The sequence below is a fragment of the Mesoplodon mirus genome (genome assembly GCF_964341445.2).
Source record: "Mesoplodon mirus genome assembly, chromosome: 2".
NCBI classification, from domain to species: Eukaryota; Metazoa; Chordata; class Mammalia; order Artiodactyla; family Ziphiidae; genus Mesoplodon; species Mesoplodon mirus.
In genome coordinates, this window is record NC_138977.1 from 216,303,454 (window position 1) to 216,330,393 (window position 26,940).

The 26,940-nt window shown below is 46.0% G+C and overlaps 1 protein-coding gene across 2 annotated transcripts in view; it reads right to left on the reverse strand.

Annotated features, from left to right (window-relative positions):
• The window catches only part of GFRA1 (GDNF family receptor alpha 1), a gene marked incomplete at both ends in the record, with an annotated part of 219,227 nt that overhangs the window by 48,769 nt on the left and 143,518 nt on the right, over positions 1-26,940 (reverse strand). For both annotated transcript variants that reach the window (XM_082637757.1, XM_082637758.1), the window contains one exon: positions 18,534-18,870. In XM_082637757.1, the coding sequence (XP_082493883.1) occupies positions 18,534-18,870 (337 nt within the window). The remainder of the gene's footprint in view (positions 1-18,533; positions 18,871-26,940) is intronic.

Genomic DNA, 26,940 nt, shown 5'->3' on the forward strand with positions numbered 1-26,940 from the left:
CAAAGGTCACCCACCATGCTTCCATTTACTTATGCCCACTCTTGCTTCAGAAAAAATTTTGAGATGGATTTGAATGTAGCTTTGATGCAACAGAATAAATGTAAAAATTAGCGAGGGTATTTGGGGCCAAAGAAAGATAAGACAGAGGTAGAGGTGCAGTCGGTACAAAATGTACACCTGTCTAGATGAAAGCTAAGTACTTGGCTCTATGCTTTCTAGAAACCACTGGGAAGAGGGGGGGAAGTAACTAGTTCCACAATTCATGATATACCGAAAATCAGAAACAAGATAGATTCTCAGAAGAAAATCTACTGTGGGAGGCTGAACAATGACCCACGAAGATGTGTACACTCTAGGCCCTGGAACCTGAGACCTAAGGCTATGTCACCTGACATGGTAATAGCACCTTTGCAGATGTGATTAAAGTTGTGGGCCTTGAGGGAGGCAGATTATCCGGCACTATCCAGGTGGGCCCAATGGAATCCCAAGGGTCCTTAAAAGTGGAAGAGGGAGACAGATAAGGAGGTGAGAGTAATACAATGGGAGAAAGACTGGACCAGCCTTTGCTGATTTGGAAGATGGAGGGAGGGGCCATGAGCCAAGGAATGAGGGCAAAAGACAATAAAGTATATTTGCCCCTAAAGCTTCTGGAAGGAACTCAGCCCTGTGGATGCCTTGAGTTCAGCTCAGTGGGATCAGGGCAGTACTCCTGACCTCCAGAACTGGAAGAGAATATGTCTGTGTCACTTAAAGCCACCGCGTTTGTAGTAATTTGTTACAGCAGCAACAGAAAATGAAAACACTATGAAACGGCAGTAAAGGTTTTGCAGATGGAATCTGAAAATGGGCCAGGACTCCAATTTCAGTTCAACCACTTGCTAACCATGACATTTGGGGCACATACCTTAACTTTTCTGAAGCTTAATTTACTCTGGTAGAATGACAGGAAGTCCTTCCAATGGTGCCTGAAGGATTACGTACGTGTACCTGGCACCTAGCACCTGTTTACAACTGTTCCAGCTTCCTAGATGAGGACGGGGCTCATCAGTGCTGCTGTTTCCTGTTCTGCTCTGACCTTGAGACCTCTGTGAAGCCCTAGGGTAGAGATGACCACACTGGTATTTCCCTTAGAATCCATCTGCTAATAAGCTGGCAGATGAAATGCTTTGTCCTGAGGTCACTAATTCACCTATTCAAGGTCTGTATGTGCTCGATAATCTCACGATTAACATCGGGCTTACACCTTCCATCAGGACCGAAGAGAAGCAGAGAACTGAGTTCTACAGGACAATGGACTCAAACCCACGGAAAAACAGGTCAAGGCAATTCTACAGGTCACTACATATGATCCCTATACGATGGTCCTCTGCTGGCCTGGTTGGCGTCAGGCCTGTGTAAATTTACGGAGGTGCTGTCTGCAGCCTCAGAAGCAAATGTCAAACCATGATGTTTATCGCTAGAGAAACTGAACTCTAATTACTTCAGGGAAACTCAGGTAAATTCTAGAAATTATGCCAAATGCTGCCTGGCCTTCTTCAGTCAAACCTTGCTTCTTCAAGGGTTCCCAGAAGATGAAAAATTAAAATTACACAGGCTCTCTTGACTTTACTAATTTGCAAAACTCCCCCCCTTTGCCCCTACCCGCAATGGACAGCCCTGTGGTACCTGAGCCCCAAGCTTCAAGCTCTGCTCAGCCGAATATTAATTTATCTTCCACACATTGAAGGAGTCTAGTTTCTGTGCCCTGGGAGGGCGGGGTGGTGGGGATGGCGGAAGACACATGGATGTCTGAATGGTAACAGCCTGCACTTGCACAAACAGACTGTAAGCAGAAACATATGAAAAGAAGATCGCCTATTAATCCTTAATAGGGTTTCAGACTTCCTAAGGAAAATTATGTTCAATAGTAAATACACACTAGGTCATTTTTCTTCCAGGCAAGTTGTTTTAAGGTCAACAGAGACTTTGAGCTCAGCAAACAACTAGTCCCTAATACCTTCCTTCCTAGATGGGGCATCGCTCGGGAGATGGAATTGTGGTGTTACATGTCAAAAGAATAAATCACTTATTCCACTGCCATCAGATGATAATTCCCCCCTTTTTTCAGAAAATCCATACTCTCGGTAGCGATCCCTTCTCATGTTTAACATCCTCTTGTCAACAGCACCCTTCCACCCCACTCCATACCCCATTGCACCCCACCATCCCAGTTTCTAGGTTTTACCTAAAGCTCTCAGCTGCATTTAAAACTACATTCCTCCTTTTCTTCCCCTGTAGGGCAGAGCAGCTGTTCTCCATGGTTCGCATAAGCCATTTTCTAATAAACTGTCCCCTCAACCACTCTACGCAAACAGGGCTTATTTAGACCCATTCACAGTGAACTCAAGGGTCTCCTCTGAGCCCTCCCACCAATCCCCTCTCTGGGTCTGAGCCCCATGGAGGGTGTAGCTTTGGCCTGTCGGCCCACACCTCCCCTCCATCACTTTCTTTCTCACATCTTCACTTTGATGATACACTGCTTGCACCATGAGAAGGTGAGCACCTGGGATTATGCCTGGTATAAAGCAGATGTTCAGAAAATATGTGTTGAATGAGTGAGTGGATAAATGAATGAATGAATCCAGCGCCACACACTATGGCTCCCATCACCTAGAGACCAATACTCATTATGGACATCTTGGCGTTACGGTTGGGCACAGAGGAGGAGAAACAGCAGCCCACGTCTAATGACTCCAGACACTGCATGAACAGCTATGTTCGTCTAGAGCCGGTCACTGTGCCTGATGCTTCATAAGCCTGGGTCACTTAATACCCAAGAACCTGACCAGCCAGGTTAGTCTTATTTTACAGTGGAGGACCCTGGGGTTCAGAAAGGCCAACATCCAGCTAAATTCACGGAGCTGGTAAGAGTTAGAGCCCGATTTTGAAAAGAAGACCACAGACTCTCCAGCTCACACTCACCCCCACAACAATGAAAGAACTGATGTTCCATCTTTTACTTTTAGTTCTGGGGCATTTGCTGCCATTTTGCTGTGAACTGTGCACACAAGAAGCCGAAATCTGATTTAGGGGGATATAAGTGATCTTTACTAGGCCCAATAAAGTGTCATGACAGAATCCATGGGCATTCTTTTGGTTTAATAGTGCTTGCAGTTTCAAAACATAAAAAAAAATATATATCTGTCGTGACTGTTCAGTAAGGCCCAAATGCAATCCTACGACACAGCCGTGTTCATCTCGGCCCAGCCTGTCCCTCACTGAGCGTCCCACCTCCCCAGGCTGTGTACACCGTCACCCTTCATCAAGAAGTGGGGGGGGGGGCTTCCCTGGTGGCGCAGTGGTTGAGAGTCCGCCTGCTGATGCAGGGGACACGGGTTTGTGCCCTGGTCCGGGAGGATCCCACGTGCCGCGGAGCGGCTGGGCCCATGAGCCATGGCCACTGAGCCTGCGCGTCCGGAGCCTGTGCTCCGCAACGGGAGAGGCCACAACAGTGAGAGGCCCGTGTACTGCAAAAAAAAAAAAAAAAAAAAAGAAGTGAGGGAAGCAAAAAGTGGGGCTCCCCAGACCCACAGGGAGAAGCCAGCAGCCCCTCAAGCACCCTTTCCTGGCTGCAGGGACCACTCCTAAGGCTGGAGACAGAAGGCACCAGGCAGGGGCTGGCCTGGCCAGGATCATCTCCTTGGGTGCCTTCCCACTGTGCCCAGCACCCGTCGGCTCCGGGAAGGGCAGACACACATGTGGGCCCCTTCCCGGAGCTGACGGGTGCCAGGCACAGTGGGAAAGGGAGTGAGCCCTGAAGTCAGACCGTGGGTTCCAATCCCAAGGGCCCCTGCTGCTGTTTCAGCTCTGCATTTCCCCAAGTATGAAACACCAGAACCAACAGCAGGGCTGTGGGAGGATGAAGGCCCAGAACCCAGTGCCTGGCGCAGAGTTCAGTGCTCCATCAAGGGCCGATATGAGGGTGCCATTACTACTCTCAGGGTGCTTTCAACGCCGGCCCTATCTCTCCAATCACAGCCTTGTGAGGCAGGTAATGGGGCAGGTAATGTCTCTCCTCCCTCACATGAAGGGACAAGTGCACGGGAAGCAAGTACATTCTCCAGGACCCTCAGCCAAGGAGGGTCACAACTTCAGCTGGGTTCTGGAGGCAGCTGAGGCCAGCACACCCTGCCCCAATGTGGACAAGGACGCGCCTGGCTCCCTCAAGAGGGCGCTCTCCCACACAGCCTGGAATAGAGTCCCGTGGACAGGCAGTATTTAGTGGCACCTCTTGTATATCCAGAAAACACCCCTTCCTGCTTTCTCCGAGCCTAGGGATGCTGGGGAGCAGCCTAGAGAGCCCCGGGCCTGAGGCTTGTGGAGTGGACTCGTAAAGGTGCCTCAGCATCCAGTCGCCCAGGACCAGGGGTGCTGATCTCCGACTTGGTCCTCTAGCATCTAGCACAGTGCCTGGCACACTGGGTTCAACAAAGACACCAACCTTCCGAGGACCAGGATCACTAAGCACCTACAATGCAAGATGCTGTGTGTGAAGCAGTGGCTGTAGTGGGACAAGGACAAAGATGGAGATACAGCCCTGTGGGGACACTGCATCTGACCTCCCACCAGCTGCACCTACCAGCTGCCCTCTCCTTTGACCAGCAGTGAGCCAGGAGTGAAACACCTTGCATTTTTTTTTTTTTTTTTTTTTTTTGCAGTACGCGGGTCTCTCACTGCTGCGGCCTCTCCCTCTGCGGAGCACAGGCTCCGGACGCGCAGGCCCAGAGGCCATGGCTCACGGGCCCAGCTGCTCCGCGGCATGTGGGATCTTCCCGGACCGGGGCACGAACCCGTGTCCCCTGCATCAGCAGGCGGACTCCCAACCACTGAGCCACCAGGGAAGCCCCACCCTGCATATTTATTTGTGCAGGTCAAGGCTCACGGTGACCTTGGCTCACGGGATCAGAGCACTTTTGAATCTTGAACGTCCGTGTGTGGTTGAGTAACCCGCGTCATAGCCCCACCACAGGCGCTGCCCGTCCCACGCTCCCTCCTGAGAACCAAAGATGCTTCCACTTGGAAAAAGTGACAAGAAAAGCGAGTAAAGCATGTCAGCTTTCCTTATTTGAATAGCTCAGGTCAAAGACTGCTCCGAAGGTCATTTTAGAAGGAGAATTTCTATTCAAATAATTGCTTTAAAACAGTTTTGCTTTGCATTTTTTTCCAGCATAACTCTGACAAATGAATTCCAATCTCAGGCCAAGCTCAGCCTATGGACAACAGGCTGTCTACTTCCTCTGCACACTGAGGGCAAGGTTCCACCCTATAGTGGGGCCGGTAAATAGATACATGTTGGCCATGGCTCAGCAGCCTCCGTTTCTGAGGAGCTATCACCTGGGCAGACCTTAGAGTCCTTCACAGTGGCTCCCACAGCCCTCCAAACAGAGCCCGACCTCAGTGCAGCTGGGAAACCACCCAGGTGTTTTCTTCTCCCCTTCCCCAACCTGGGCTAACAGTCACCTCAGTCACAGTTGTGAGGCCTCTTCTAGGTCCCCTGATAAGTCTCAGTGCCCCACAGGGCCCATCTGGCTGCTCACTCCTTCTCATCCTCAGCTTGCAGACCCCTCGAGCAGGGTGAGGCTCATCAGCCTAGGTCATCACCTGGTCAACATACCTTAAGGCAGTGGGTTTCCAGGTGTGGACCCCAGACCAGCAGCAGCATCACTGGGAATGATCTAGAAATGCAAATTATCCAGCCCCACCCCGGACCTCATAGATAAGAAACTGATCTTGACTGCAGGCTAAAATTGGAGAACCACTGCCCTGGAGCAATGGCACCTGGGAGAAGTCCGGAACCCCCTCTTCCAGGGGGTGTGCGCATCCACTCCATGTTGATGCCCTGGGCCCTGCAAAGCCCCCGGCACTCCAGTCCTGCTGAGCCAGTGAATGGACCAACCACCCACCAGAACGCTGAGCAGAAAACTTTCTCAAACCGTATCTGTAGCTAAAAATGTTTCAACTCGAATTTTTGAACTTGGAACATGGAAGAAGCATTTCCCATTTGCTTTGGTCTACTTCCACAGAAAGGTTTTCTAGCATGACAATATCAAGATCCTTTGCTGGAGTGAACATCCACAGAGAGATGGCATTCTCTCTCCCCAGCCCCCATCCTAAGAAGTTTCAGGCTGTTAGATGGAGCCAGCTAACCCTCCAATAGGAATTCCAACTGCTGGATGCTCACAGAACTCTCCAACTGCCAGCTTCCCAGCATTTCCGATTCTAAGGGTTATCCCAGGCCCGAGGTCACTACAATCCTTTAGCTTTCGCCATGGCAAATGATGACGGAGTGGGGAGAGAGGGGCCCACGTTCCAAGGACCAGACATTTACCTGTGACACTTTGACCAAGCCCCTACCACCGAGTCTTGGGCACAAAGTGCTTTTACAAGTCATTACAGAGTTCTGCCTGACTGAGCTGAATATGAGGCTGAAATGCTTTGTCAAGCTAGAAACCAGAAGGAAGGTGTTGTCAGGAGGGCATCTCTCAGGGCAGGAAACCAAGCTGAGCCAGATCCCCTTGCCACACAGGCCCAGTGAGAGCCGATGGGAAGCTCAGCAGCTTTCTGGTTACTGGTACCCATTTCCAACTGGAAGGGCTATGGCCCCGGCTCCCATCCCCACCTCCCCCAGCCTCACCATCCTGACACACTGGAGTGAACAGGTTGGGCACGAGGCAGCCACACACACACCCAGACTGTCTTAGTTCCAGGAGGCCACGGAGATGCTTGTGCACACACGTCTTCTAGCCCAAGATGATTCTGGTCCTAGTGCAGCAGTTCTCAAAGAGAGGTCTGGGGACCCTGGCAATCTCAGAGAGCCTTTTAGGGTTCTTGAGGTCAAAAGTATCTTCCCAGTCATACTAAGTTCTGATTTATCTTTCTAACCCTCAGGCTCTCAAGAGAGTACCGTGGAGTTTTTCCAGAGGCCATGGGACATGGGATACTGCAAGAGTCTGAATGCCGAAGCAGGTAGAAGAATCAAGGCATCTTCTGGTCTGACATTAGATTTGTAAAAGTGTAAAATGATGCCATGCTTCTCCCTAAATTTTTTTGTTCTGGGAAAGGTAATGATTTTTTCAAATAAAACTATGTTCTGTTATTTATGGTAACATGTAACAGGCATCTCGGTGTTACTTTTTTTTATTTTTTATTTTTTTGCGGTACACGGGCCTCTCACTGTTGTGGGCTCTCCCACTGCGGAGCACAGGCTCTGGACGCGCAGGCTCAGCGGCCATGGCTCATGGGCCCAGCCACTCCGTGGCATGTGGGATCTTCCCGGACTGGGGCATGAACTCATGTCCCCTGCATCGGCAGGCGGACTCTCAACCACTGCACCACCAGGGAAGCCCTTGGTGTTATTTTTAAATGAAGTGATAAATACATAAACACTTCTTCAGCTTTGATTCCCAATATGGTAAGTATAGATAGACTTAGCCCACAGATGCAAAAGCCCTTTGGGATCCTCAGTAATTTTAACAATACAAAGGAATTCTGAAACTGAAAGGTTTGAAAACTACTGTTCTAACGAGAAGTGAAATATTTTTGATGAGGGGCACTTAAGTCTTACTTTGACAAGATCCAAAGTTCTCTTACTTACAATTTTTGTTTTAAAATGAATAAATAAAGAGTTAAAAACAAAATCACCTCCAGTCTCCAATTCCACACACTCTGAGGAAGGTGATGTGGGTGGTTTTCAAGAGACGCACACGTTGCACCCGAAACAGGGGCACAGCGGACAGAAGCCAGGCTCTGCAGCCCTGCAGACCCTCCGGGCGCTCATTCCAGTGGCACCACGTGGGTGACTGCGGAAGTTGCTCAAGATGGCACCTCCTCATCCGCAAACCGGGGACGAGGACAGCCCTCACTTCCCGGGGTCGTTGTGAAGTGCTCAGCACAGTGCCTGGCGCACTGCAAATGTCACATAAATGTTACCCTCTTCGTCATCATCTTCATCACCATCATTGTCACCCACAGCTTCCTGCAATAATGTCCCTGGCTCTGAAGATTCTGGGCCCCTGAGTCCTGTACAACGAGCCACCCTGCCCCGCCTTGTGGCTTGCTTCCTAACAGGATGATCGGATGATTCATGGCACAGAACCACCCAGACTAGAGGAAGGTTCAGACTCAGTGGCACTGAGTCAGTGACTGCCCTTTGCTGGATGGCTCACGTCACTGACTCAGACACAAGCACCTCTAAGGACCCTTTATTCACAGTTACTCTGGGTCACTGAAGCAGCACGTGCCCCATGAGGCTGCCAGGGGTGCCCCCACTGCGTATTCAGTTTAAACAATAGTGAATCTAGGACTCCAGGCCCCACAAACTTGTGGCCAGCTCCATCCACGTCTCAGTGGGTATCTTTGTATGCTGATAATTGTTTATTCTAGACAGAAATGCTCTTGAGATGACACACGGTCCAAACACCTCTGGACTTTGTCTACCACTGCCTCTGCCCCCCACTCTTCCCTAGTGGTGCCAACTGAAAAGATGGTGATGTACAAAGCTTAGCAACACAGCTTCACATAATGGAGTTGGCATTTCCATGGGCCGCTTAATGCTGTGGGTGCATAAAAGTGTAAAGCAGTAAAAATCTACCTCTTCCACCCCCAAATCCTGCTTTAAAGGTCTCTGTCTGCTACTGGAGCAGGGATGGCGGGCGGGGGGGGGGGATGCTGTATTTGGAATCATAAGCTTTCTTTGTCCTCTGTGATCAAAACTTGTGCAAAGTGTGAGGGAGAAAGAAAAACATATTTATTGAGTCTTTGCTTTGTTAGGTGGCAGGCACTGTGCTGATGCCTGTGCAGAGATATTGCATTTAATCCTCACGGCTGCCCTGTGAAGATGGGAGTCATTACCTCCCTTTGTAGATGCAAAACTGAGGCCACGAGCTGCCCATGTTCTAGAACTACCATAACCAGGATGCGAGCCCAGGGTCGCCTCACTCACAAACACATTGACAGTTACTGGGGAAGGAAAAAAAAAAGTCCCAACTCCAGCTTGGGTGGTACTTTTCACATGGATGGTTCTTTTAAATTCTTGTTTTTCTTGGATGTAAAATTTTCTGCGTAATTAATTGCTTTCGGAAATCACAGAGCAATTTCCCATTCACTGAGTTGGAAATGCCTCGTAGGAATGTAAGTGCCAACGTGACTGCAGGATATCTAACTTGGGGTAGTGCTTGAGTGGGGGTCTGGGGTTTTCTTGGGTGGAGCAGGACTCCAAGCCTGGCTGTGAGACCCGGGCTCTAATCATATACGACAGCCACCCAGTGAGGGGGGTCAGATTTCCCTGCACAAAAATGAGACAGCTCTGGGTCACAGGCTATGGGAACTTATGTCAACTGCAAACCATGCATGATCAAAAGAAGTCTTGTGTCCAGTGGAGGCCGGGACAGTGAGCTAACAGCCTCAGCTTAAGGGGTCAGCATGCCAGCCGGCATGGGATGCCCTTGGACCCCAAAGGATTCAAGCTATTTTCAAAGATTCAGCTATTCAAATAAGGTCTGGATAAGGGGGCAGCCCTCTAGGAATACTGGGGTCTCCCTTTCCCCCACTCTTTGCTCCATGGATAAAGCACATTTGAAAAAGAGAACGATATAAAATGGAGGCATCCCCTTCCCTTGAAAGAAAAAAAAGAGACTGTAAAATCTGTATGGTTGGGTTTCGGTCTAGACTTGAGCGGGGAGCTAGTCTACCCTGCCTAGGAACTTCATGGGTCCTAGTACGTGAAATGCTGACTGGGCAGAGCAGAAGGGTCCCCTTTGAAGAGGAACAAGCTGCACAAAGCAGCAGAGGGGATCAACTGGGGTCTTAGACAAAGTGGCCTGAAATCTGGGTTCCAGAAACTCCCTTCAAATCCCCACCCACTCCCACTTCAGCACATCTGGGAACAATTCCAGGCTTCTCTCACCCCCATCGCCCCCCACCCCGCACGTTTTATCAGCACTGCATTCAAGATGCAATCCACAGAATGGAAGTTTTCCTATGATTAATGAAATGGCCAGAGGACAAGGAGAAGGTAGGAAGGCAAACACCTGGATGACCCCACCCTGGTGACATAACCATGGGTTTAGAGCTGGTTGTCGCTCTGTGACAGGAGAGAATTCATCTCCCATGAGATACACAGCCAGGTCCCTGATATCTGCTGCCTGGGGGGAAGTGAGGGTCAAGGAATCTAAACTCCAGTGACACTTCAGCAGGGAGTTGCGGAGTCCAAGCAACCAGGTTCGTGGGAGCTCCTGGGTGACCGTCACATGACTTACACACCTAGGACCCTCGGGTCAGACAGACTGTGCTCAGTGAATGTGCCTGAGTAAATGACTGAGTTAATAATAAGAAGACAACCAGTGTGGTCTGGAAAGATCTTTTTTTCCTGTTTGTAGAAATGACTCTTGCAATCAGTAAGCTGTCACAGAGAAACCACTCTATAAGAAGCAATGAATGCTCAAAAGGAAATTAAAGTAAGACCTTAATGACCACATATTACCTGAGTAGCTTGTTTTCTTTTTTAGTGTTTTAAGTGATGCCAGGAGGCTGTGATGGACATTATGTCCTAACGCTCTGTGAAAACTATCTTTAAAACTGATGCTGTCTTAGTTACTGAGCCATAAAGAGCGTCCAGATCCGAGGCTGGACGGGATTATCATTCTGCCTGTCTGGAACTAAAGGTAGTAAGGCTGAACGGGATAAGAACATTGTATTCTTGTCGTGAAAGACAATCGTTTGGAAAGAATGAGAGAAGCCAGATTTCGGAGTTAGCAAGATCCGGCTGGTTCCCAGCTCCTCCCTGTGGGCTGAGATCACGGGTCCCGTGCCTCTCGTCATTAAAACCCAGTAAACGGGTTGTTGTTCCCACATCTTCCTCAAATCCACAGCCCTGGGCCTCTGTTCCGTTTCTACCCCTGGTGGTCTCTCCCATGCCTCTCGTCCTTCCAGCCCCGCTCAGATGACAGCTTCTCCAGGAAGCCTTGCTGACCCTCCAGGCCAAGGCCAAGGCCAAGCTGGCTGTTCTTATCTCTGACCTCCCGCAGCACTTTGTACCTTCCTGACCACAGACTCCCACACCAGGCTGTAATGACTGTATGTGCACCTGCCTTCTTTTCTGCACGGCCAGTGAGGAGCCAGGTCTTTACTCCTGGCACAGTAACTGCAGACCAGCTGGTTGGATGGAGGGATGGATGGGTGGATGGATGAATGGATAGATTTCCTATGTGCTAACTCTATTCTCCTGGTCACCCCTCATCTGGTCCACGGCAAGCACGTCCTATCTGGCCTCCTGGCCTCTCCCCACATCAATCCTTGCCCCACACTGCCACCTGGGCAGTCTCTGAGGTCCAGCTGATCATATCTCACTTCCCCTGCCCCTTGTAGGATAAAATCCAACACTTCAACATGGCACTGGAGGCCCTCAACCTCTTGCCTTTATATCACACTAATTTTTCTCCCTCTGCCTCCAGGACAGACCCCAGACCCACACCTCCCACTCCCTTCACTATGTCCTCCCAAAACTGAGTGCCTTCTTTCTGCTTTAAGTTCCCTACTTCTCACCTGCTGAGGTCCAGTCTGAATATGGGTCCTGAGACCCTCCACTATGACACCTCCTCCCCCAAAGAAATATGGGGCTCTCTTTGGGCTTTCTGGGCGGATACAGTTCCATTCCTTTTCCCTCCACTTTCATACTCAAAGGCAGTAAAAGACAGTTCTGCTGTCAAGACTCCATGTGTCCATGTGGTTCTAATAGCTGGCAGAATGTACAAATGTAAAGGAGTGTCTGAATCTCTCTGTCTCAGGGCCAAGAGTGGCCAATGTGATTCTGGTGAGGACGTGGGCAGGTGAGGGAAGGGGTGAGGGGAAGCGAGTGGAGCCCCTGAGCTTGGACAGGCACCGGGAGGGGCTGGCTGGGGACAGTGAGAACGCTGAGTCAATCTGGACAGGCGTTTTTTAGCAATAGGCTCCAGCAGAAACAGACAAATGGCTTCACACCCATCCCTGCCAAAGGAGAGATAAGGAAAGAGATAGGAGGCAACAAGATAAGAGCAAATTGCAGGGGGTTCCCGCCTGATTCACAGCTCAGGTTACCCCTGTTAGCCAGGGACGCGGTGAGCTCAGACCCTGCTTAGCTGGTGCTGAGTGGATGCACAGGCTGGGGGTGGAGGTTTGTCAGATCCACCGGGAGGCGCGTTCCTCCCCCAATTCCGGAAGATGCTGGAGGACATCCGTGCTTTTTGCTTAATGAATCACCGTACACACACAGGAGCCCCCTACCTCACCAGGAGTCCAGGGGGCCTCCAGCCAAGAGATGGGGGGGCCGGGGGGGCAGGCAGCTCGCGCAGGTGGGGCGCATTAAAAAATGAGCGATTCTAGGCTTCCCTGGTGGCGCAGTGGTTGAGAGTCCGCCTGCCGATGTAGGGGACATGGGTTCGTGCCCCAGTCCGGGAAGATCCCACATGCCGCGGAGCGGCTGGGCCCGTGAGCCATGGCCGCTGAGCCTGCGCATCCGGAGCCTGTGCTCCTCAACGGGAGAGGCCACAAAAGTGAGAGGCCCGCGTATCGCAAAAAAAAAAAAAACCGAGTGATTCGGCACTCTGCATCGCTAAAGACACCCATGTAATCATTTGAAATGAAAACTGCTCAAATGAACTAGAAAATGTTCTACTTGTATTTTCTCATATTCCCGAACCTTTCTTTCCATGGTTCAGAAGTTTGCATTGTCTAATTGCTGATTTCCATTTGTGAATGAATCAGCGTAAAATAAAATTGAGTGCCAAATTAATCTACCCTTCTAGTTTTAGGCATTAATTATCCTCTGAGCCATTTTCTCCTGCACTTTGCCACATGTCAAGACAGGCCCAGATACAGGGATGTAGAATCCAGTTTTCAACTCAGGAATGTAGCCCAAACAGCAGAGGATGTCCCTGATCTCTAAGAGCCACAGTTTACTGTGCAAACGAGGACTGATTCCAAGCAAAGGAAATACATTCCTCACCTTTTAAAGGTGCACTAACACTGTCAGACCAAGTAAGTTCCTGGAGAAGAAATCTGCTGCATGGTCTTGTGACGTGTGTCCCTAGTGGTCCCAGTTAACAAATTAACAACAACATATTTCCTCTAAGTATAATAGGGTCAGCCTCAGGGTGGAAAATGTGGTGCTGTCTAGGGCAGAACTTTGAAAATTACATAGGCTGTTCTTCTGGAGCTACACCAAGGGAGGTCTTCCTGGCTGGGCTAAAAAAAAAAACAAACCCAAAAAACCAGACAAACAAACAAAAAAGAAAACCAAAAAAACCCACCACCACCAACCACCACCAACAAAAACAACAGGTCTCCAGGACACAATTATAGGATCCTTAGTCCCTGGGGAAACATAGAACCATATGTACTTGGTCACTGGGTCAAAGCTACCGCTCTTGGAAATAGTGAGGATACAGAGCCTGGGCGCCGGGAAGAGCAAGGAAATCCTGGTGGGGGAGGGGCTGGGCAAAGAGGCCTTGGAGACAGAGGGCAGAGGCCCTGATCCTTCCCTTTGGAGATTCAGCATTATCAGAATCTTTCCAAAAGCTATGAGGTGCCCTTGACCGAGCACTGTTTAAGCCTTTAAAAAGCAACACGGGGCTTCCCTGGCGGCGCAGTGGTTGAGAGTCCGCCTGCCGACGCGGGGGACGCGGGTTCGTGCCTCGGTCCGGGAGGATCCCGCGTGCCTCAGAGCGGCTGGATCCGTGAGCCATGGCCGCTGAGCCTGCGCGTCCGGAGCCTGTGCTCCGCAGCGGGAGAGGCCACAACGGTGAGAGGCCCGCGTACCGCAAAAAAAAAAAAAAAAAGCAATATGGAACAACATGGATTGACCTGAAGGACATTATGTTAAGTGAAATAAAACAGTCACAGAAGGACAATTACTGCATGATTCCACTTTACATGAGGTATCTAAAATCATCAAACTCGTGGAAGCAAAGAACAGAATTGTAGCTGCCAGGAACTAGGGGGAGGGGTAAGCAGGTAGTTTCTTTTTTTTTTTTTTAATTTTTATTGGTGTATAGTTGATTTACAATGTTGTGTTAGTTTCAGGTGTTCAGCAAATGAATCAGTTACACATGTACATATATCCACTCTTTTTTAGATTCTTTTCTCATAGAGGCCATTACAGAGTATTGAGTAGCGTTCCCTATGCTATACGGCAGGTTCTTATTAATTATCTATTTTATATATAGTAGTATGCATATGTCAGTCCCAATCTCCCAATGTATTCCTCCCCCACCCCTTATCCCCTGGTAAGGTAGTTTCTGATGAGTGGGAATAAAACTTCAGTTATACAAGATGAATAAGTTCTAGAGATCTACTGTACAACATTGTGCCTATAGATAATACCATATTGTGCACTTAGAAACCTGTTAAAAGAGTAGATTTCACGTTGTGTTCTTCCCACAATAAAACAAGAAAAGAGAGAAAATGCAAATACAACACTCAAATCCATCTAGGATACAGTGCCAGGAAAGAGAGAGTCTGAGATACTGTGTGCTCAAGTTGGAGGGCCGGCTCTGGCGGGAACCCCTTAGGACCCAGCCCCCAGGGCAATATGTCACGCTTTGGGAAATAGTGGCTGCATGCTGAGTATGAACTAAGAGTTGTTACTCTGCACCCAAGGTGCAGCACCTCTGCTGCAGGTGCAGAATGACCAAGAAGGGCACAGTCACCAAACCACAAAGCAACCTCTGGGCTGTCCCCAACAGTGACACCGTGTGGTAGCAGCTAAACCCACAGCTCAGGCAGCCTGGCCAGTAGCCTCAGGCTCCCTCTTTTCCTGGCATTGGAAGCAGAACAGGTTTTGGAAAATAACTCTATAATTCTTAGATGAAAACAGGAGGGGGCATGCTCAAGAGAAAGATGCTAGCCCTTTTGGTAATGAAGAGCAGCAGAGGCGCCTGAGTGATTAATGAGAAAAATTAAAGAGCTATGAACATATCTGTAGCACCCTGAGCCCGAGCCCAAGTGCTGAGCTTAGTTTGGATGTCAGAATTTGAGGGAAAGGAGGAGAGGCACAACTTTAAACTTTGTATATATAACCACTTGCATCGGGAATAAAGGAATATGCTTCCTTTAGGACCAAACCCCATCCTGACATCCTTCCAGGTGCTAAGGAAAGCAACTGGAGGACAACTAGCATGGGAGACACTGCTTCAGGGGAAGAACTGGAGCCTCTTAACTTCATCACACCCTTCTAATAACACCTCCGCGTTTGCTTTTCTGCAGACAAGCTTGGAGGCCTAAACAGTCAAGCTCTCGCCTGTCCCCAGCCACCCCAAGAGGAAAGAAACCTGTCAGCTTCCCTAAAAGGGAAAAGGAGAAAAGAAAACAAAGTCAAGAGGAAAAGATAAAGTTGCATCTCCTCTGTTTGAAGGCACAACGCAGGAGAGAGGTTTTGCACAGAGGCACCGCTGGACCCTGGGGAAGGAAACCTGTGTGCTTCGAGTTGGAAAACATTAAGGGCAGGGAGGTTTCGATGAGCTTCAGCAGCTCTTTGATAGTCCCTGGTGTTGAGATGGCAATGGAGCATTTGAAATGTGAACGTTCACAGAATATGCTTTTTAGGAAGCGATTTTCCCTCTTGCTATCCCTTCGCTCTGGGGATATTCAAATTGGGCCTTTAGTCATCCCATTGGGGGTACCTCCATTCCTCCAAATGGGTCTGGGTCAGAGCAGCTTTAACATGAAACCCTGCCGAAGCCCCAGCTGCTGTTCCACGTAGTAGTAACTACAAGGGCTTCACCAAGATGGATTGAGGAGAGATGCCATAAAAGGCATACAATTAAAGACAAGGTTAATAAAACCTGGTGGAAGAAAACACCGCTAGCCTACCTAGCGGCTTAAATTACATTTACCACATCTGACAGGGAGGGGGCAATCATGAGTAATAAGCTCAGGCTCTGGAAAGAAATTACGGGATAAATAGCTTAAGGACAGGTAACACCAGGGGAAGTCACTGATTCACCTTCCCAGAGAAGACGCGAGACGGTATAAAATCCACCAATCACACGGAGGCAAATTTCACTTGGGCGGGCCCTAGAGAGTCTAGGATCTGGATTCCCAAACATCCCAGAGCCAGGAGTCTGGCAGCAGCCCACAGACTGCTTCTGGTTGCAGCTTCCAGTCCAGCCCGGCTTCACCCCACTGCCTGGTGGCTGTTGTCACCACAGCCCAACCTTGGTGTGACCAGGCACAGTCAGTCGTTAGGTGAGGGCTGTCCTATTGTCCCCTGTTCCTTTCTGCCCCATCAGCTGAGGCCATGCTATGCTACTTGGGCTGCCTCAACACAACCAGTTCCTGGAACCAGTCTGGTCCCCAAACAGGACCCAAACCATCCCATTATCTGCAGATTCCTCCTGCCACCTCCTCAGAACACCCCAAGTTCCCAAACTTCCAGCTGTTTCTCACCACAGCTTAGCAGGGAAGCAATCTGATTCGACTAATTCACACCAACTCTCCAAGGATTCTCCCTTTTTAGAGAGCAGGCCAGGTAATGCAAATGGACCCCTCACGGTGGGCTCTGAGCCTGCACAGGAGGTGTCAGGAGACTCCTCTGGACCTCACGTGCAAGACAGACCTCGTGAGAAGAGAAGGAAGGGCTCCACCACCATGCTCTCTCCGCCTGCCAGCCATGGTCCAGTGGACGGAGGGCTCACGCACTGCTCCATTCCCTCCCCTGACAGCAGCCTCCCATCTCCAGGCTTCCTGGCTTGGACCCATCAGTGAACAGGATAATGTCTCCCGTAGAGACAGGGAGAGGCTGTCTGGCTTCAAGCCAAGGAAGACCCTGGAAAGTCCTGCTTTTAGCAGAGGGATTCCTCTGCTCAAAGACTAAAGGGACGCAGGAACTTGGGGTCTTCAGAGGACAGGTCTTCAGATTCTCTGTCCCCTGGCATCCTAATGCCAGGCTAAGCTCCCACAGCTTCTCCCTTGGCCCTGTCCTCACCACATTCATCTCGAGCAGGGGGTTCTTAGAGTCCCTGGCTGATTGGCTTCCCCAGGTTATAGCTGCGAGGAGGTCCTGCCTCTTCCTCCTCAGGATCCTTAGAGCACAGTGATCCCTGATCCTAGCCCTCAGTTAAGAGGGTCTCAGTGGAAGAGGGGCGTGAAGGTGAGGAAGAGTCTTTGGAGAAGTTGCATTGCCTGAACACCTGACTCCTCCCAAGACAAGCTCAGCCATCTGAGTTCTTCCTCAGATAGCTTCCAACTTGGAAAAAAATGGAGGGATATTACTCCCAGAAAGTCTTCAGCACGAGGGAATTCTACAGATAACAAGGACTTTTATTTTTCTTTGGTCACTATTAGAGCTAGTCTAAGGAAAGAATGGGACTCCATCCTATAAGAATAAAACTTAAACTGACAGAACTCACTCAGCTTACCAGAATCCTCAAACTATCAGTTTTTTCCCTGCCCTCTGCTCTTTAGAAATGGGAAACTTAGAAGAAAACAAACACAAAGTCACACCCTCATCTGCTTGTCCACCTGTGAACATTTATCAAGTGCATAGGATTTTGTCAGCGATGGCATTTGAAGATTCCTGGCTCTATCCTGGGGGCAAAGTACAGGTGTTGTCCGATGATGCCCCGTCTGCATCTCTAACTCAACATCCATCCTGTGCTCTGAATGCAGCACCAGCATTGCCTCAGGCGGCAAAGAGTCAAGTCTCTGCTTATCAAAATCTACTTGCTTCGATCAGCAATGAATTCAACCCAAAGTTCTGGAAGGACTCGCATCAAATTGCTGACAGTGATGGCTGGGGGCAAGAGGAAACTTCCCTTTCCCTCTACTAATTCTATATTGCTTTTTTGCTTTAAAAAAAAAAACCACATAGAATATATTCATGGAGTCCTTCAAACATTAAAATAAATCAATAAATGGCCAAAAAGGAAAAGGAAGTGACTCTTTTCAACAACACAGCCAGGTTTCGATGGGGGCTGAGATCCGGAAGCATGGAAGGCATCTATTCTCAGCCACATCGTTGACTGAATGGCCCAGAACAGACCCAGGCATTCTGGAAGTTCTCCTCTTCGGGGCTGGACACAGCTCCATCCCTCCCTCTCGCTGCTCTCTTCCAGTTTTCTGACCTTGATGACAAGAGCTCCCGTATTTCCAGCACCTGCTACCCCACTTACTTAATGCTTTTGACCTCTGGCAGCTCTCAGGTCTAACAGAGGGGTCACATGCCTTCAAGCTCACCTGGGCTCAGGTGACCCTCTGCACTTAAAAGTCCTATTGACCTCATTCCAGCATCTCTCAAAGCTTTCCTCAGGTTAAAGACGGGAACCTTCCTCAGCACAAAAGGCTGATCAGCTGCTGAAGAACCTCGTGCTGGAGGCGGAGGTCAGGTTTTGGCCCATCCATCCCAACGGCTCCCCTCCCCCACCCCCCTGCAGAAATTCAGAAAATAGAAGCCTGGCCACTGAAGCGGCAGAAAGGTTCTCTGCACCACCTCCTTAATCAGCAGGCTGCCGGCACGCGCTTACCTGCAGATGTAATTCGTCTTGCAGGAGTCCTGCAAATTCAAGCAGTTGGGCTTCTCCCTCTCCTCGTAGGAGCACACCGGCACGATGGTCTGCCGTCTCCGCTCGGTGCAGGCGATGTCCCGGCAGGAGCAAAAGAGCATCCCGTAGCTGTGCTTGGCCGGGACCTTGTCGAAGAACTGCCGGAGGGCCTTGTGGCACTTGCGCCGGTTGCAGACATCGTTGGACATGCTGGTGGTACACGGTGTGATGTACGCGGACCTGTACTTCTTACAGGTGTCATCCAGGTTGCAGGCCTTGGCGGCGTCCAGGCAGTTGTTCCCTTTCGGGATGTGCTCCACTGCAAACGGAGAGAAAGGCAGGCGTGATCACAGGGCTGTGTGCTGGGGCTGCTCTGCTGTCAATGAGATCGGGCCATTCACCTGGCAGCGCTGGCAGCTCTGATCAACTCTGTGTCTTGAAGCTAATAACTTAACGAGTTCATGACAGTGAGAAAGTATCAGGGGCACAAAGGCTGGGAGCCCACGGCAGCACACAAGCACCTAGCATTGTCTCAGATGTATAATTAGGAGGTACTGAGTAAGGCCAAAGGAGCTCAGGCACCTGCCTGACTACATAGAAACAAGGCAACGGGAGAACAAGTTTCCAGCTCCTGGTTGGTAAATTGAAATTAGGATAAAAGAAAAAAGCAACAAATTATATACTTGTTTATTATATAAATATAAAATGATATGCTGAATGTAAGTATAATTGCCATGTAATCCTCCAGGAATATAATTATGTAATAAATGCACATAGTACATGTTAATTACTATATGATTACAGAGTAATTGCATGGTTATTTGAGCCCAGAAGACAAAATATTATGCTAGCTCTCTAAACAGGAAGAAGCAACTACATCAAAGCTGTATTTAAGTTCTAGCTCACAGGCCACTGGAAGAAAACCAGAATAAATTACATAAAAATTTGCAAACCTCAATTACCATTTAACTTACCGCATAGAAAATGTGGGATCTATGAGTACTGAGGTTGCAGATTAGAAAAATTCAGTTAGTATTTTGGATAGAATTTCAATGGGCTTACAAACCATACGCCTTAGGAATCTCACAAAACATATGTTGCCTTCCGTCCAAGCCCTCTGTGCTCATGCTGTCAGAGAAACCAGTGCTGTCCACTGCCAGGCTGCCCACTGAGAGGCCTGGAGAGAAAGCACGGAAGAGGCAGGGGTCACTGGGATGGGCTGGCAGGGCCAAGGCTAATGGGCAAAGTTAAAAGATGAATGGACAAGGGAAATTAAGCTCATTTCCCATAATATAGGTCTTACCAAGCGAGGCAAAGTGATGGAAAAACCTCCTAGAGCCAAGTTATGAGACGGCCCATGGAAAATTGATAATTAGGTGTAGCAGGGACCCTCCGGAGACAGCAAGAAGGCAGCAGACAAGCACCACACAATCGTGGGATTCAATCCCCAGCAAGGGCCTCAGCCCCTTTATGGGTTCTGAAACCCCCTTTCATTCTCTTTATGAGCCCAGTTGATGGGGACCATGAAAGCATTTGAGAATTAGCAAGAGAGGAGACAGAGTCTAGCTGGGTTGGGTGGGACCAAAAGACAGGGCAGTGCATTTAGTATCTAAAAGGCACATGGGATATTCCGCCTTAAATAAAAGAAGGAAACCTGCCATGGGCAACAACATGGATGAGCCTTGAGGACATTATGCTAACTGAGATAAACCAGTACCAGGAGGACAAATACTGAGTGGTTCCACGTATATGAGGTATCTAAAACTCTCAAACTCACAGAAGCAGAGAGTTGAATGGTAGTTGCCAGAGGCTGAGGTGAGGGGGAAATGGGGAGTTGTTATTCAAGAGGTATAAAGTTTCAGTGATGCAAGATTAGTAAGTTCTAGAGATGGGCTGTACAACATCACACCTACACTTAACAATACTGTATTGTGCACTTAAAAATCTGTTAAGTGGCATTATTTCACTCTTTTGGATGGCTGAGTAATATTCCATTGTATATATAAACCACACCTTCTTTATCCATTAATCTGTCGATGGACATTTAGGTTGTTTCCACATCTTGGCTATTGTAAACAGTGCTGCTATGAACATAGGGGTGCATGCATCTTTTTGAATTATAGTTCTGTCTGGGTATATGCCCAGGTGTGGGATTGCTGGATCATATGGCAGCTCTATTTTTAGTTTTTTGAAGAACCTCCATACTGTTTTCCACAGTGGCTGCACCAATTTACATTCCCAACAACGGTGTAAGAGGCTTCCTTTTTCTCCACACCCTCTCCAGCATTTGTTATCATAGACTTTTTAATGATGGCCATTCTGTCTGGTATGAGGTGGTACCTCATTGTATAGTTCTGATTTACATTTCTCTAATAATTAGCCATGTTGAGCATCTTTTTACGTGCCTCTTGGCCATCTGTATGTTTTCTTTGGAGAAATGCCTATTTAGGTCTTCTGCCCACTGGGACCTAGAGATTATCATACTAAGTGAACTAAGTCAGAAAGAGAAAGACAAATACCATATGATATCACTTATATGTGGAATCTAAAATATAATACAAATCAACATATCTACAAAACAAAATCAGACTCACAGATATAGAGAACAGATTTGTGGTTGCCAAGGGGGAGCAGGGGTAGGGGAGAGAAGAAATGGGAGTTCGGGATCAGCAGATGGAAACTATTACCATATAGAATGGATAAAGAACAAGGTCCTACTGTACAGCACAGGGAACTATATTCAGTATCCTGTGACAAACCATGGTGGAGAAGAATATGGAAAAGAATGTATATATGTGTAAGGTTGAGTCACCTTTCCACACAGAGGAAATTGACACAACATTGTAAATCAACTATACTTCAATAAAATTAAAAAAGAAACCTGTTAAGAATGTAGATCTCATGTTAAATGTTCTACTAAAATAAAACAAAATTTTATACAAGAAAAGAAGAACAGACACAACAAGTCCAACATTTCAGGAAATGAAAAACTCTCCCTGGTCTACTGATGGTGTGCCTTGCTTTCAGAAAACCCAGTATGCTGGAATCACAAAGATATACCCTGGCACCATAAGCAGTATTTTATGATGCCCCAGGTGTGTGTTTCTGCCTATGACAGCTGAATTCAACAATTTACTGGGGAAGGCAATAAACAAGACATTCAGTCCTTCTTAGGTGAGCAGTGCAGGAAGCCAGCAGCCGCACGTACATCCTGCTGGTTTAACAAGCACACCTGGTGCATTTTCTCCAACATGATTTTCCCAAAGTGGCTTCTCTCCTCTGTTTTCACACTCAGGCACTTCAGGACTCAAGGAGTGAAATATTCACCATGTGTCCTGACAGATCACCAGGCTTTGGTGACACTTCTAGCCTTTTCCTCTTTTGAGACTTCCTAATGATGTGCTGTTGGGCCCACTGGCAACAGTGATTGATATTCCTGAAGGTCTACAGCTAGCTAGGAGATTTCTAAATTATGCATTTTGGGATGATAATCTAAAATAAATTAATATGACCAAATTCTGGATCATCTGGATTAGGCCCTTAAGGCTGGATATCAGAACACAATTTCACTTGCATTGGTGTTCAATGGTATTTTATGATCTCTGGCTAAAAAGAAAATAGAGGCACACAGGCTGACTTAATACTTAAATGATGTAGCCAGGGATATATGAACAAACGGTTCATGTAAGTTCAAATGGAGAAAAATGACAGAAAAATTAAGTCATCACATGGCACCCAGTAATGTAGGCCTGTCAAACTCAAAAGAACTCATGCTGAAACAGAGAACTACATCCTGATTGTAAGCACCAACTTAGTTTCAGCAAAACAATATCATTCCTCATATTAAATTTGTTATTAATTTGTATTTCATTGTTTTAAAAGTTTTGTTCATACCTAATTGGTGTGTGTTGCCTTTATAATTGTATAAAAGCAAAGAAGAAGAGCTGATAGTTTTATGTTTATAAACTTCAAATAAAATTATAATAAAAATAAACGTAACACATGAGGTCCAGAAAATTTATTTCTCTCTGAAAGTTCTCTATATAATACACAAGTTTTAAAAAATTGGCCTGGAAAAAAGCTCCTTGACATGGGTCTTGGCAATGATTTTTTGGATATGACACAAGCAATAACAACAAAAAATAAACAAGTAGAATTACGTCAGACTAGAAAGCTTCTGCACAGCAAAGCAAACCATCAACAGAATGAAAAGGTGACTTATGGAATGGAAGAAAATATTTGCAAATCATGTTCTGATAAGGGGTTAATTTCCAAAATATATAAAGAACTCATACAATTCAATAGTAAAAGTAACAGTAATAATAATAACCTAAGTAAAAAAATGGGCAAAGGATCTGAAGAGACATTTTACCAAAGAAGGTATATGAAAGGCTAACAGGTACATGAAAAAATGCTGATCGGTAGGGAAATGCAAATCAAACCACAATGAGGTATCACTTCAGGCCTGTTAGAACAATTGTCATCAAAAGAGATAATAAATGCTGGTGAGATGGTGGAGAAAAGGGAATCCTTGTGCACAGCTGCTGGGATTGTAAATTGGTACAGTCACTATAGAAAACAGTATGGAGGTTCCTCAAGAAATTAAAAACAGAGCTACTACCATATGATCCAACAATTCCACTCCTGGGTATATATCCAAAGGAAACAAAATCACTTTATCAAAGAAATATTTGCACTCCCATGTTCGTTAAAGCATTATTTACAATAGCCAAGTATTCACCAAGGAATAAACAGACAAAAAAAATGTGGTATATATTTTTCAATGGAACGCTATTCAGCCATAAAAGGAAGGAAATACTGATGTTTGCAACAACATGGATGGACTCGGAGGGCATTACGCTAAGTAAAGTAAGTCAGACAGAGAAAGACAAATACTGTATGATCTTACTTATATGTGAAATACAAAAAAACAAAAATAAAAAACAAACTCATAGGAAAAAAAGGCTCATATTTGTGGTTATCAGAGGCAAGGGGAGAGGGTGGGGGAATTGGATGAAGGTAGTTAAAAGGTACAAACTTCCAGTTATAAAATAATTAAGTACTGGGGATGTAATGTAAAACATATAACTATAGTTAACACTGCTGTATGATATATTTGAAAATTGCTGAGAGAGTAAACCCTAAAAGTTCTCATCACAAGGAAAAAGACATTTTTTCTTCTTTTTTTGTATCTATATAAGGTAATGGATGTAAACTTATCATGGTAATCATTTCAAAATATATGTAAGTCAAGTCATTATGCTGTATGCCTTAAACTTATACAGTGCTGTATGTCAATTATATCTCAAGAACTGAAAGACAAAAAATTGACCTAGTGTATGCCTGCTTTGTTAAATAATGTTTACTTCCTTTTCAAAGTTGTTAAAACTACATAAAATACTAAATAATTGTTTTCCTCTTGGTATTATCGAAAAAGAAAAGCAACATTTCAAAGGAAAAGTTTTGCATGAAGTGGGAATAGGATGAATGGTTTAATGTCCAAACCAATCGCTCAGAGTTCACTCCATTTAGCACCTGGTGTGCCTCGGCCTCACTTTGAGCTGATTCTGTTTTCATCAATAAATGACACTGCCAGAGCACCATCTCTTTATCATTATTTCAGAGCCTGTGACAAATTCCAGAATGCACAACCTGGCACATTCAGAGAGGCAAGAAACTACTAACTGATTTCCAGATTACAGGTAAATGTGTGACTTCCTTTTTGCTTATGATTCTCATTCACACAAAACATTCTCATAACCATTCCCAACTTGGTATACGAGGCCAGCACTACCCAAATAGAAGAATATGATGAAGAAAAAAGAAGAAAATTACAGACTAATATTCCTTACAAATATAGATTCAAAAAGTTTAGTAAATAGGATTTAGCAGTATGTTAAAAGGATAATGTACCACGACCAATTAAGGTTTATCCCCAAATGCAAGGTTGGTTTAATAGTTAAAAATCAATGTAATTCACCATATTAACAGACAGGAAGAGAACCATATGACTATTTTAACAGACAAAGAAAAAGTATTCAACAAGTTTCAACACTCATTCCATAATAAAAAAATGCTTAGCAATCTAAGAATAGTAGAGAACCTTCTTAATCTGATAAAGAGAACCTATGAAAAATGTATAGCTAAAACCATATTTAACAGTGAAATACTGATTCTTTTCTGCCTAAAATCAGGAACAAAGAAAGGATGCCCATTCTTATCACCTATAGTCAACACTGTACTGGAGGTTGTAGCCATTGCAATAAAGCAATGAAAAGAAATAAAAGGTATTGGAAAGGAAGGCATCTCTACTTATAAATGACTTAGAAAATCCTAAAGAATCTACAAAATAACTACTAGAACTAAGAAGTGAATTTATCAAAATCAAAGGACATAAAGTTAATATACAAAAATCAATTGTATTTTTATAAGCTATCAGCAAAAATACTAGAAAACAAAATTAAAAGCATAATTCCATTTATAATAGCACCAAAAAAGGGGCACTTAGCAATGAATTTAACACAATATTTGAAAGATCTCTACACTGAAAACTAGAAAGAACTGCTGAGAAAATTAAAGAAGATGTAAGTAAATGGAAATATATACCATGTTCATGGATCAGAGGACTCAGTATTGTTAACATGTCAATTATCTCCAAATCATAATGTGTTCTGGAATTGGCAAGCAGATCTTAAAATTTATATGGAGGAGATCCTAAAACTTATATGGAAGTGCAAAGGACACAGCATAGTCAAAGCAACTGAAAATGAACAACAAAATTGAAGGACTTTACACTGACCTCAAGATTTACCATAAAGCTAGTTATCAAGACAGTGTGGTATAGCATAGGCACAGACAAGTGAGATAATGGAACAGAAAACAGAACTCAGATTAAATATACCCACATATCTGATTGTTTTACAAAGTCACTAAAGAAATACAACACAGAAAGAAATCTTTCAACAAATGGTTCTAGAATAACTGAAAATCAATGTAAAAAACAAAAAACAATAAAAACACTTCAATCCCTACTTCACACCATGTATAAAATGTAATACAAGATGGATCACAGACTTAAAAGCTGAAATCACAAAGTTTTCAGAAGAAAACAAGATAATCTTAGAAGCAGGCAAAGGTTTCTTAGAGAGGACCACAGAAAGCAACAACATTAAAGAAAATGGTAAGTTAGATTTCATCAAAGTTAAAAATTCATCAAAAAACAATTTCTTAAGAAATGAAGAAAAACAGACGTAACACAGATGAGAAGAAAATATTTGTAAAACATGTATCTGACAAAGGACAAGTATCTAAAATATATTTAGAATGCCTAAAACTCAATCATAATAAACAGCCCAATTGAAAAATGGGTCAAATATTTAAACAGACACTTCACAGAAGAAGATATATGAATGGTCAGTAAGCACATGAAAAGTATTCAACATCATTAGTTATCAGGGAAATGTAAATTAAAACCACGATGAGGGCTTCCCTGGTGGCGCAGTGGTTGAGGGTCCGCCTGCCGATGCAGGGGACACGGGTTCGTGCCCTGGTCTGGGAAGATCCCACGTGCCGCAGAGCGCCTGGGCCCGTGAGCCATGGCCGCTGAGCCTGCGCGTCTGGAGCCTGTGCTCCGCAACGGGAGAGGCCACAACAGTGAGAGGCCCGTGTACCGCAAAAAAAAAAAAAAAAAAAAAAAACCACGATGAGATACACTATATACTGGTGGTTAAAATTAAAGTCTGACAACCCCAAATGTTTACAAAGACATGGAGCTCCTGGAATCTCATACATTCCAATGGGAATGTAAAATGGTCCATCCACTTGTGAAAATTTGGGGCAGATTTTAATAAAACTACACATATACCTACCCTATGATCCAGCATTTCCACTTCTAGGTATTCATCCAAGAGAAATGAGAACATATGTCCATAAAAAGATTTGGACAAGAGTATGATAGCGCTATGTTGATAATAACCAAAAACTAGAAACAGCTCATGTATCCATCGGTAGGAAAATGGCAAGCAAACTGTGGTCTATCCACATAATGGAACACTACTCAGAAATAAGAGCAGATGAACTATTTATACACACGACAGCATGGATGAATCTCAACAACACAGTTCTGAGTGGAAAAAAAAAATCTTTACACAAAAAGTACACATTGAATAATTCTATTTACATGAAGTTCTAGAATAGGTGAAACTAATTTACGATGAAAAAAATCAGAAGAGAAGAGTGGTTGCTTCTAGGGGATGGAGGTGGGGATTGGCTGGGAAGAGGCAAGAGGGAACTTTCTGGATTGATGGTAAATTTCTCTAAATAGAAGTCTGGGTCAAAACTCAGAGAATGGTACACTTCAGGTTTGTACATATAGAAATTTCACCTCAAA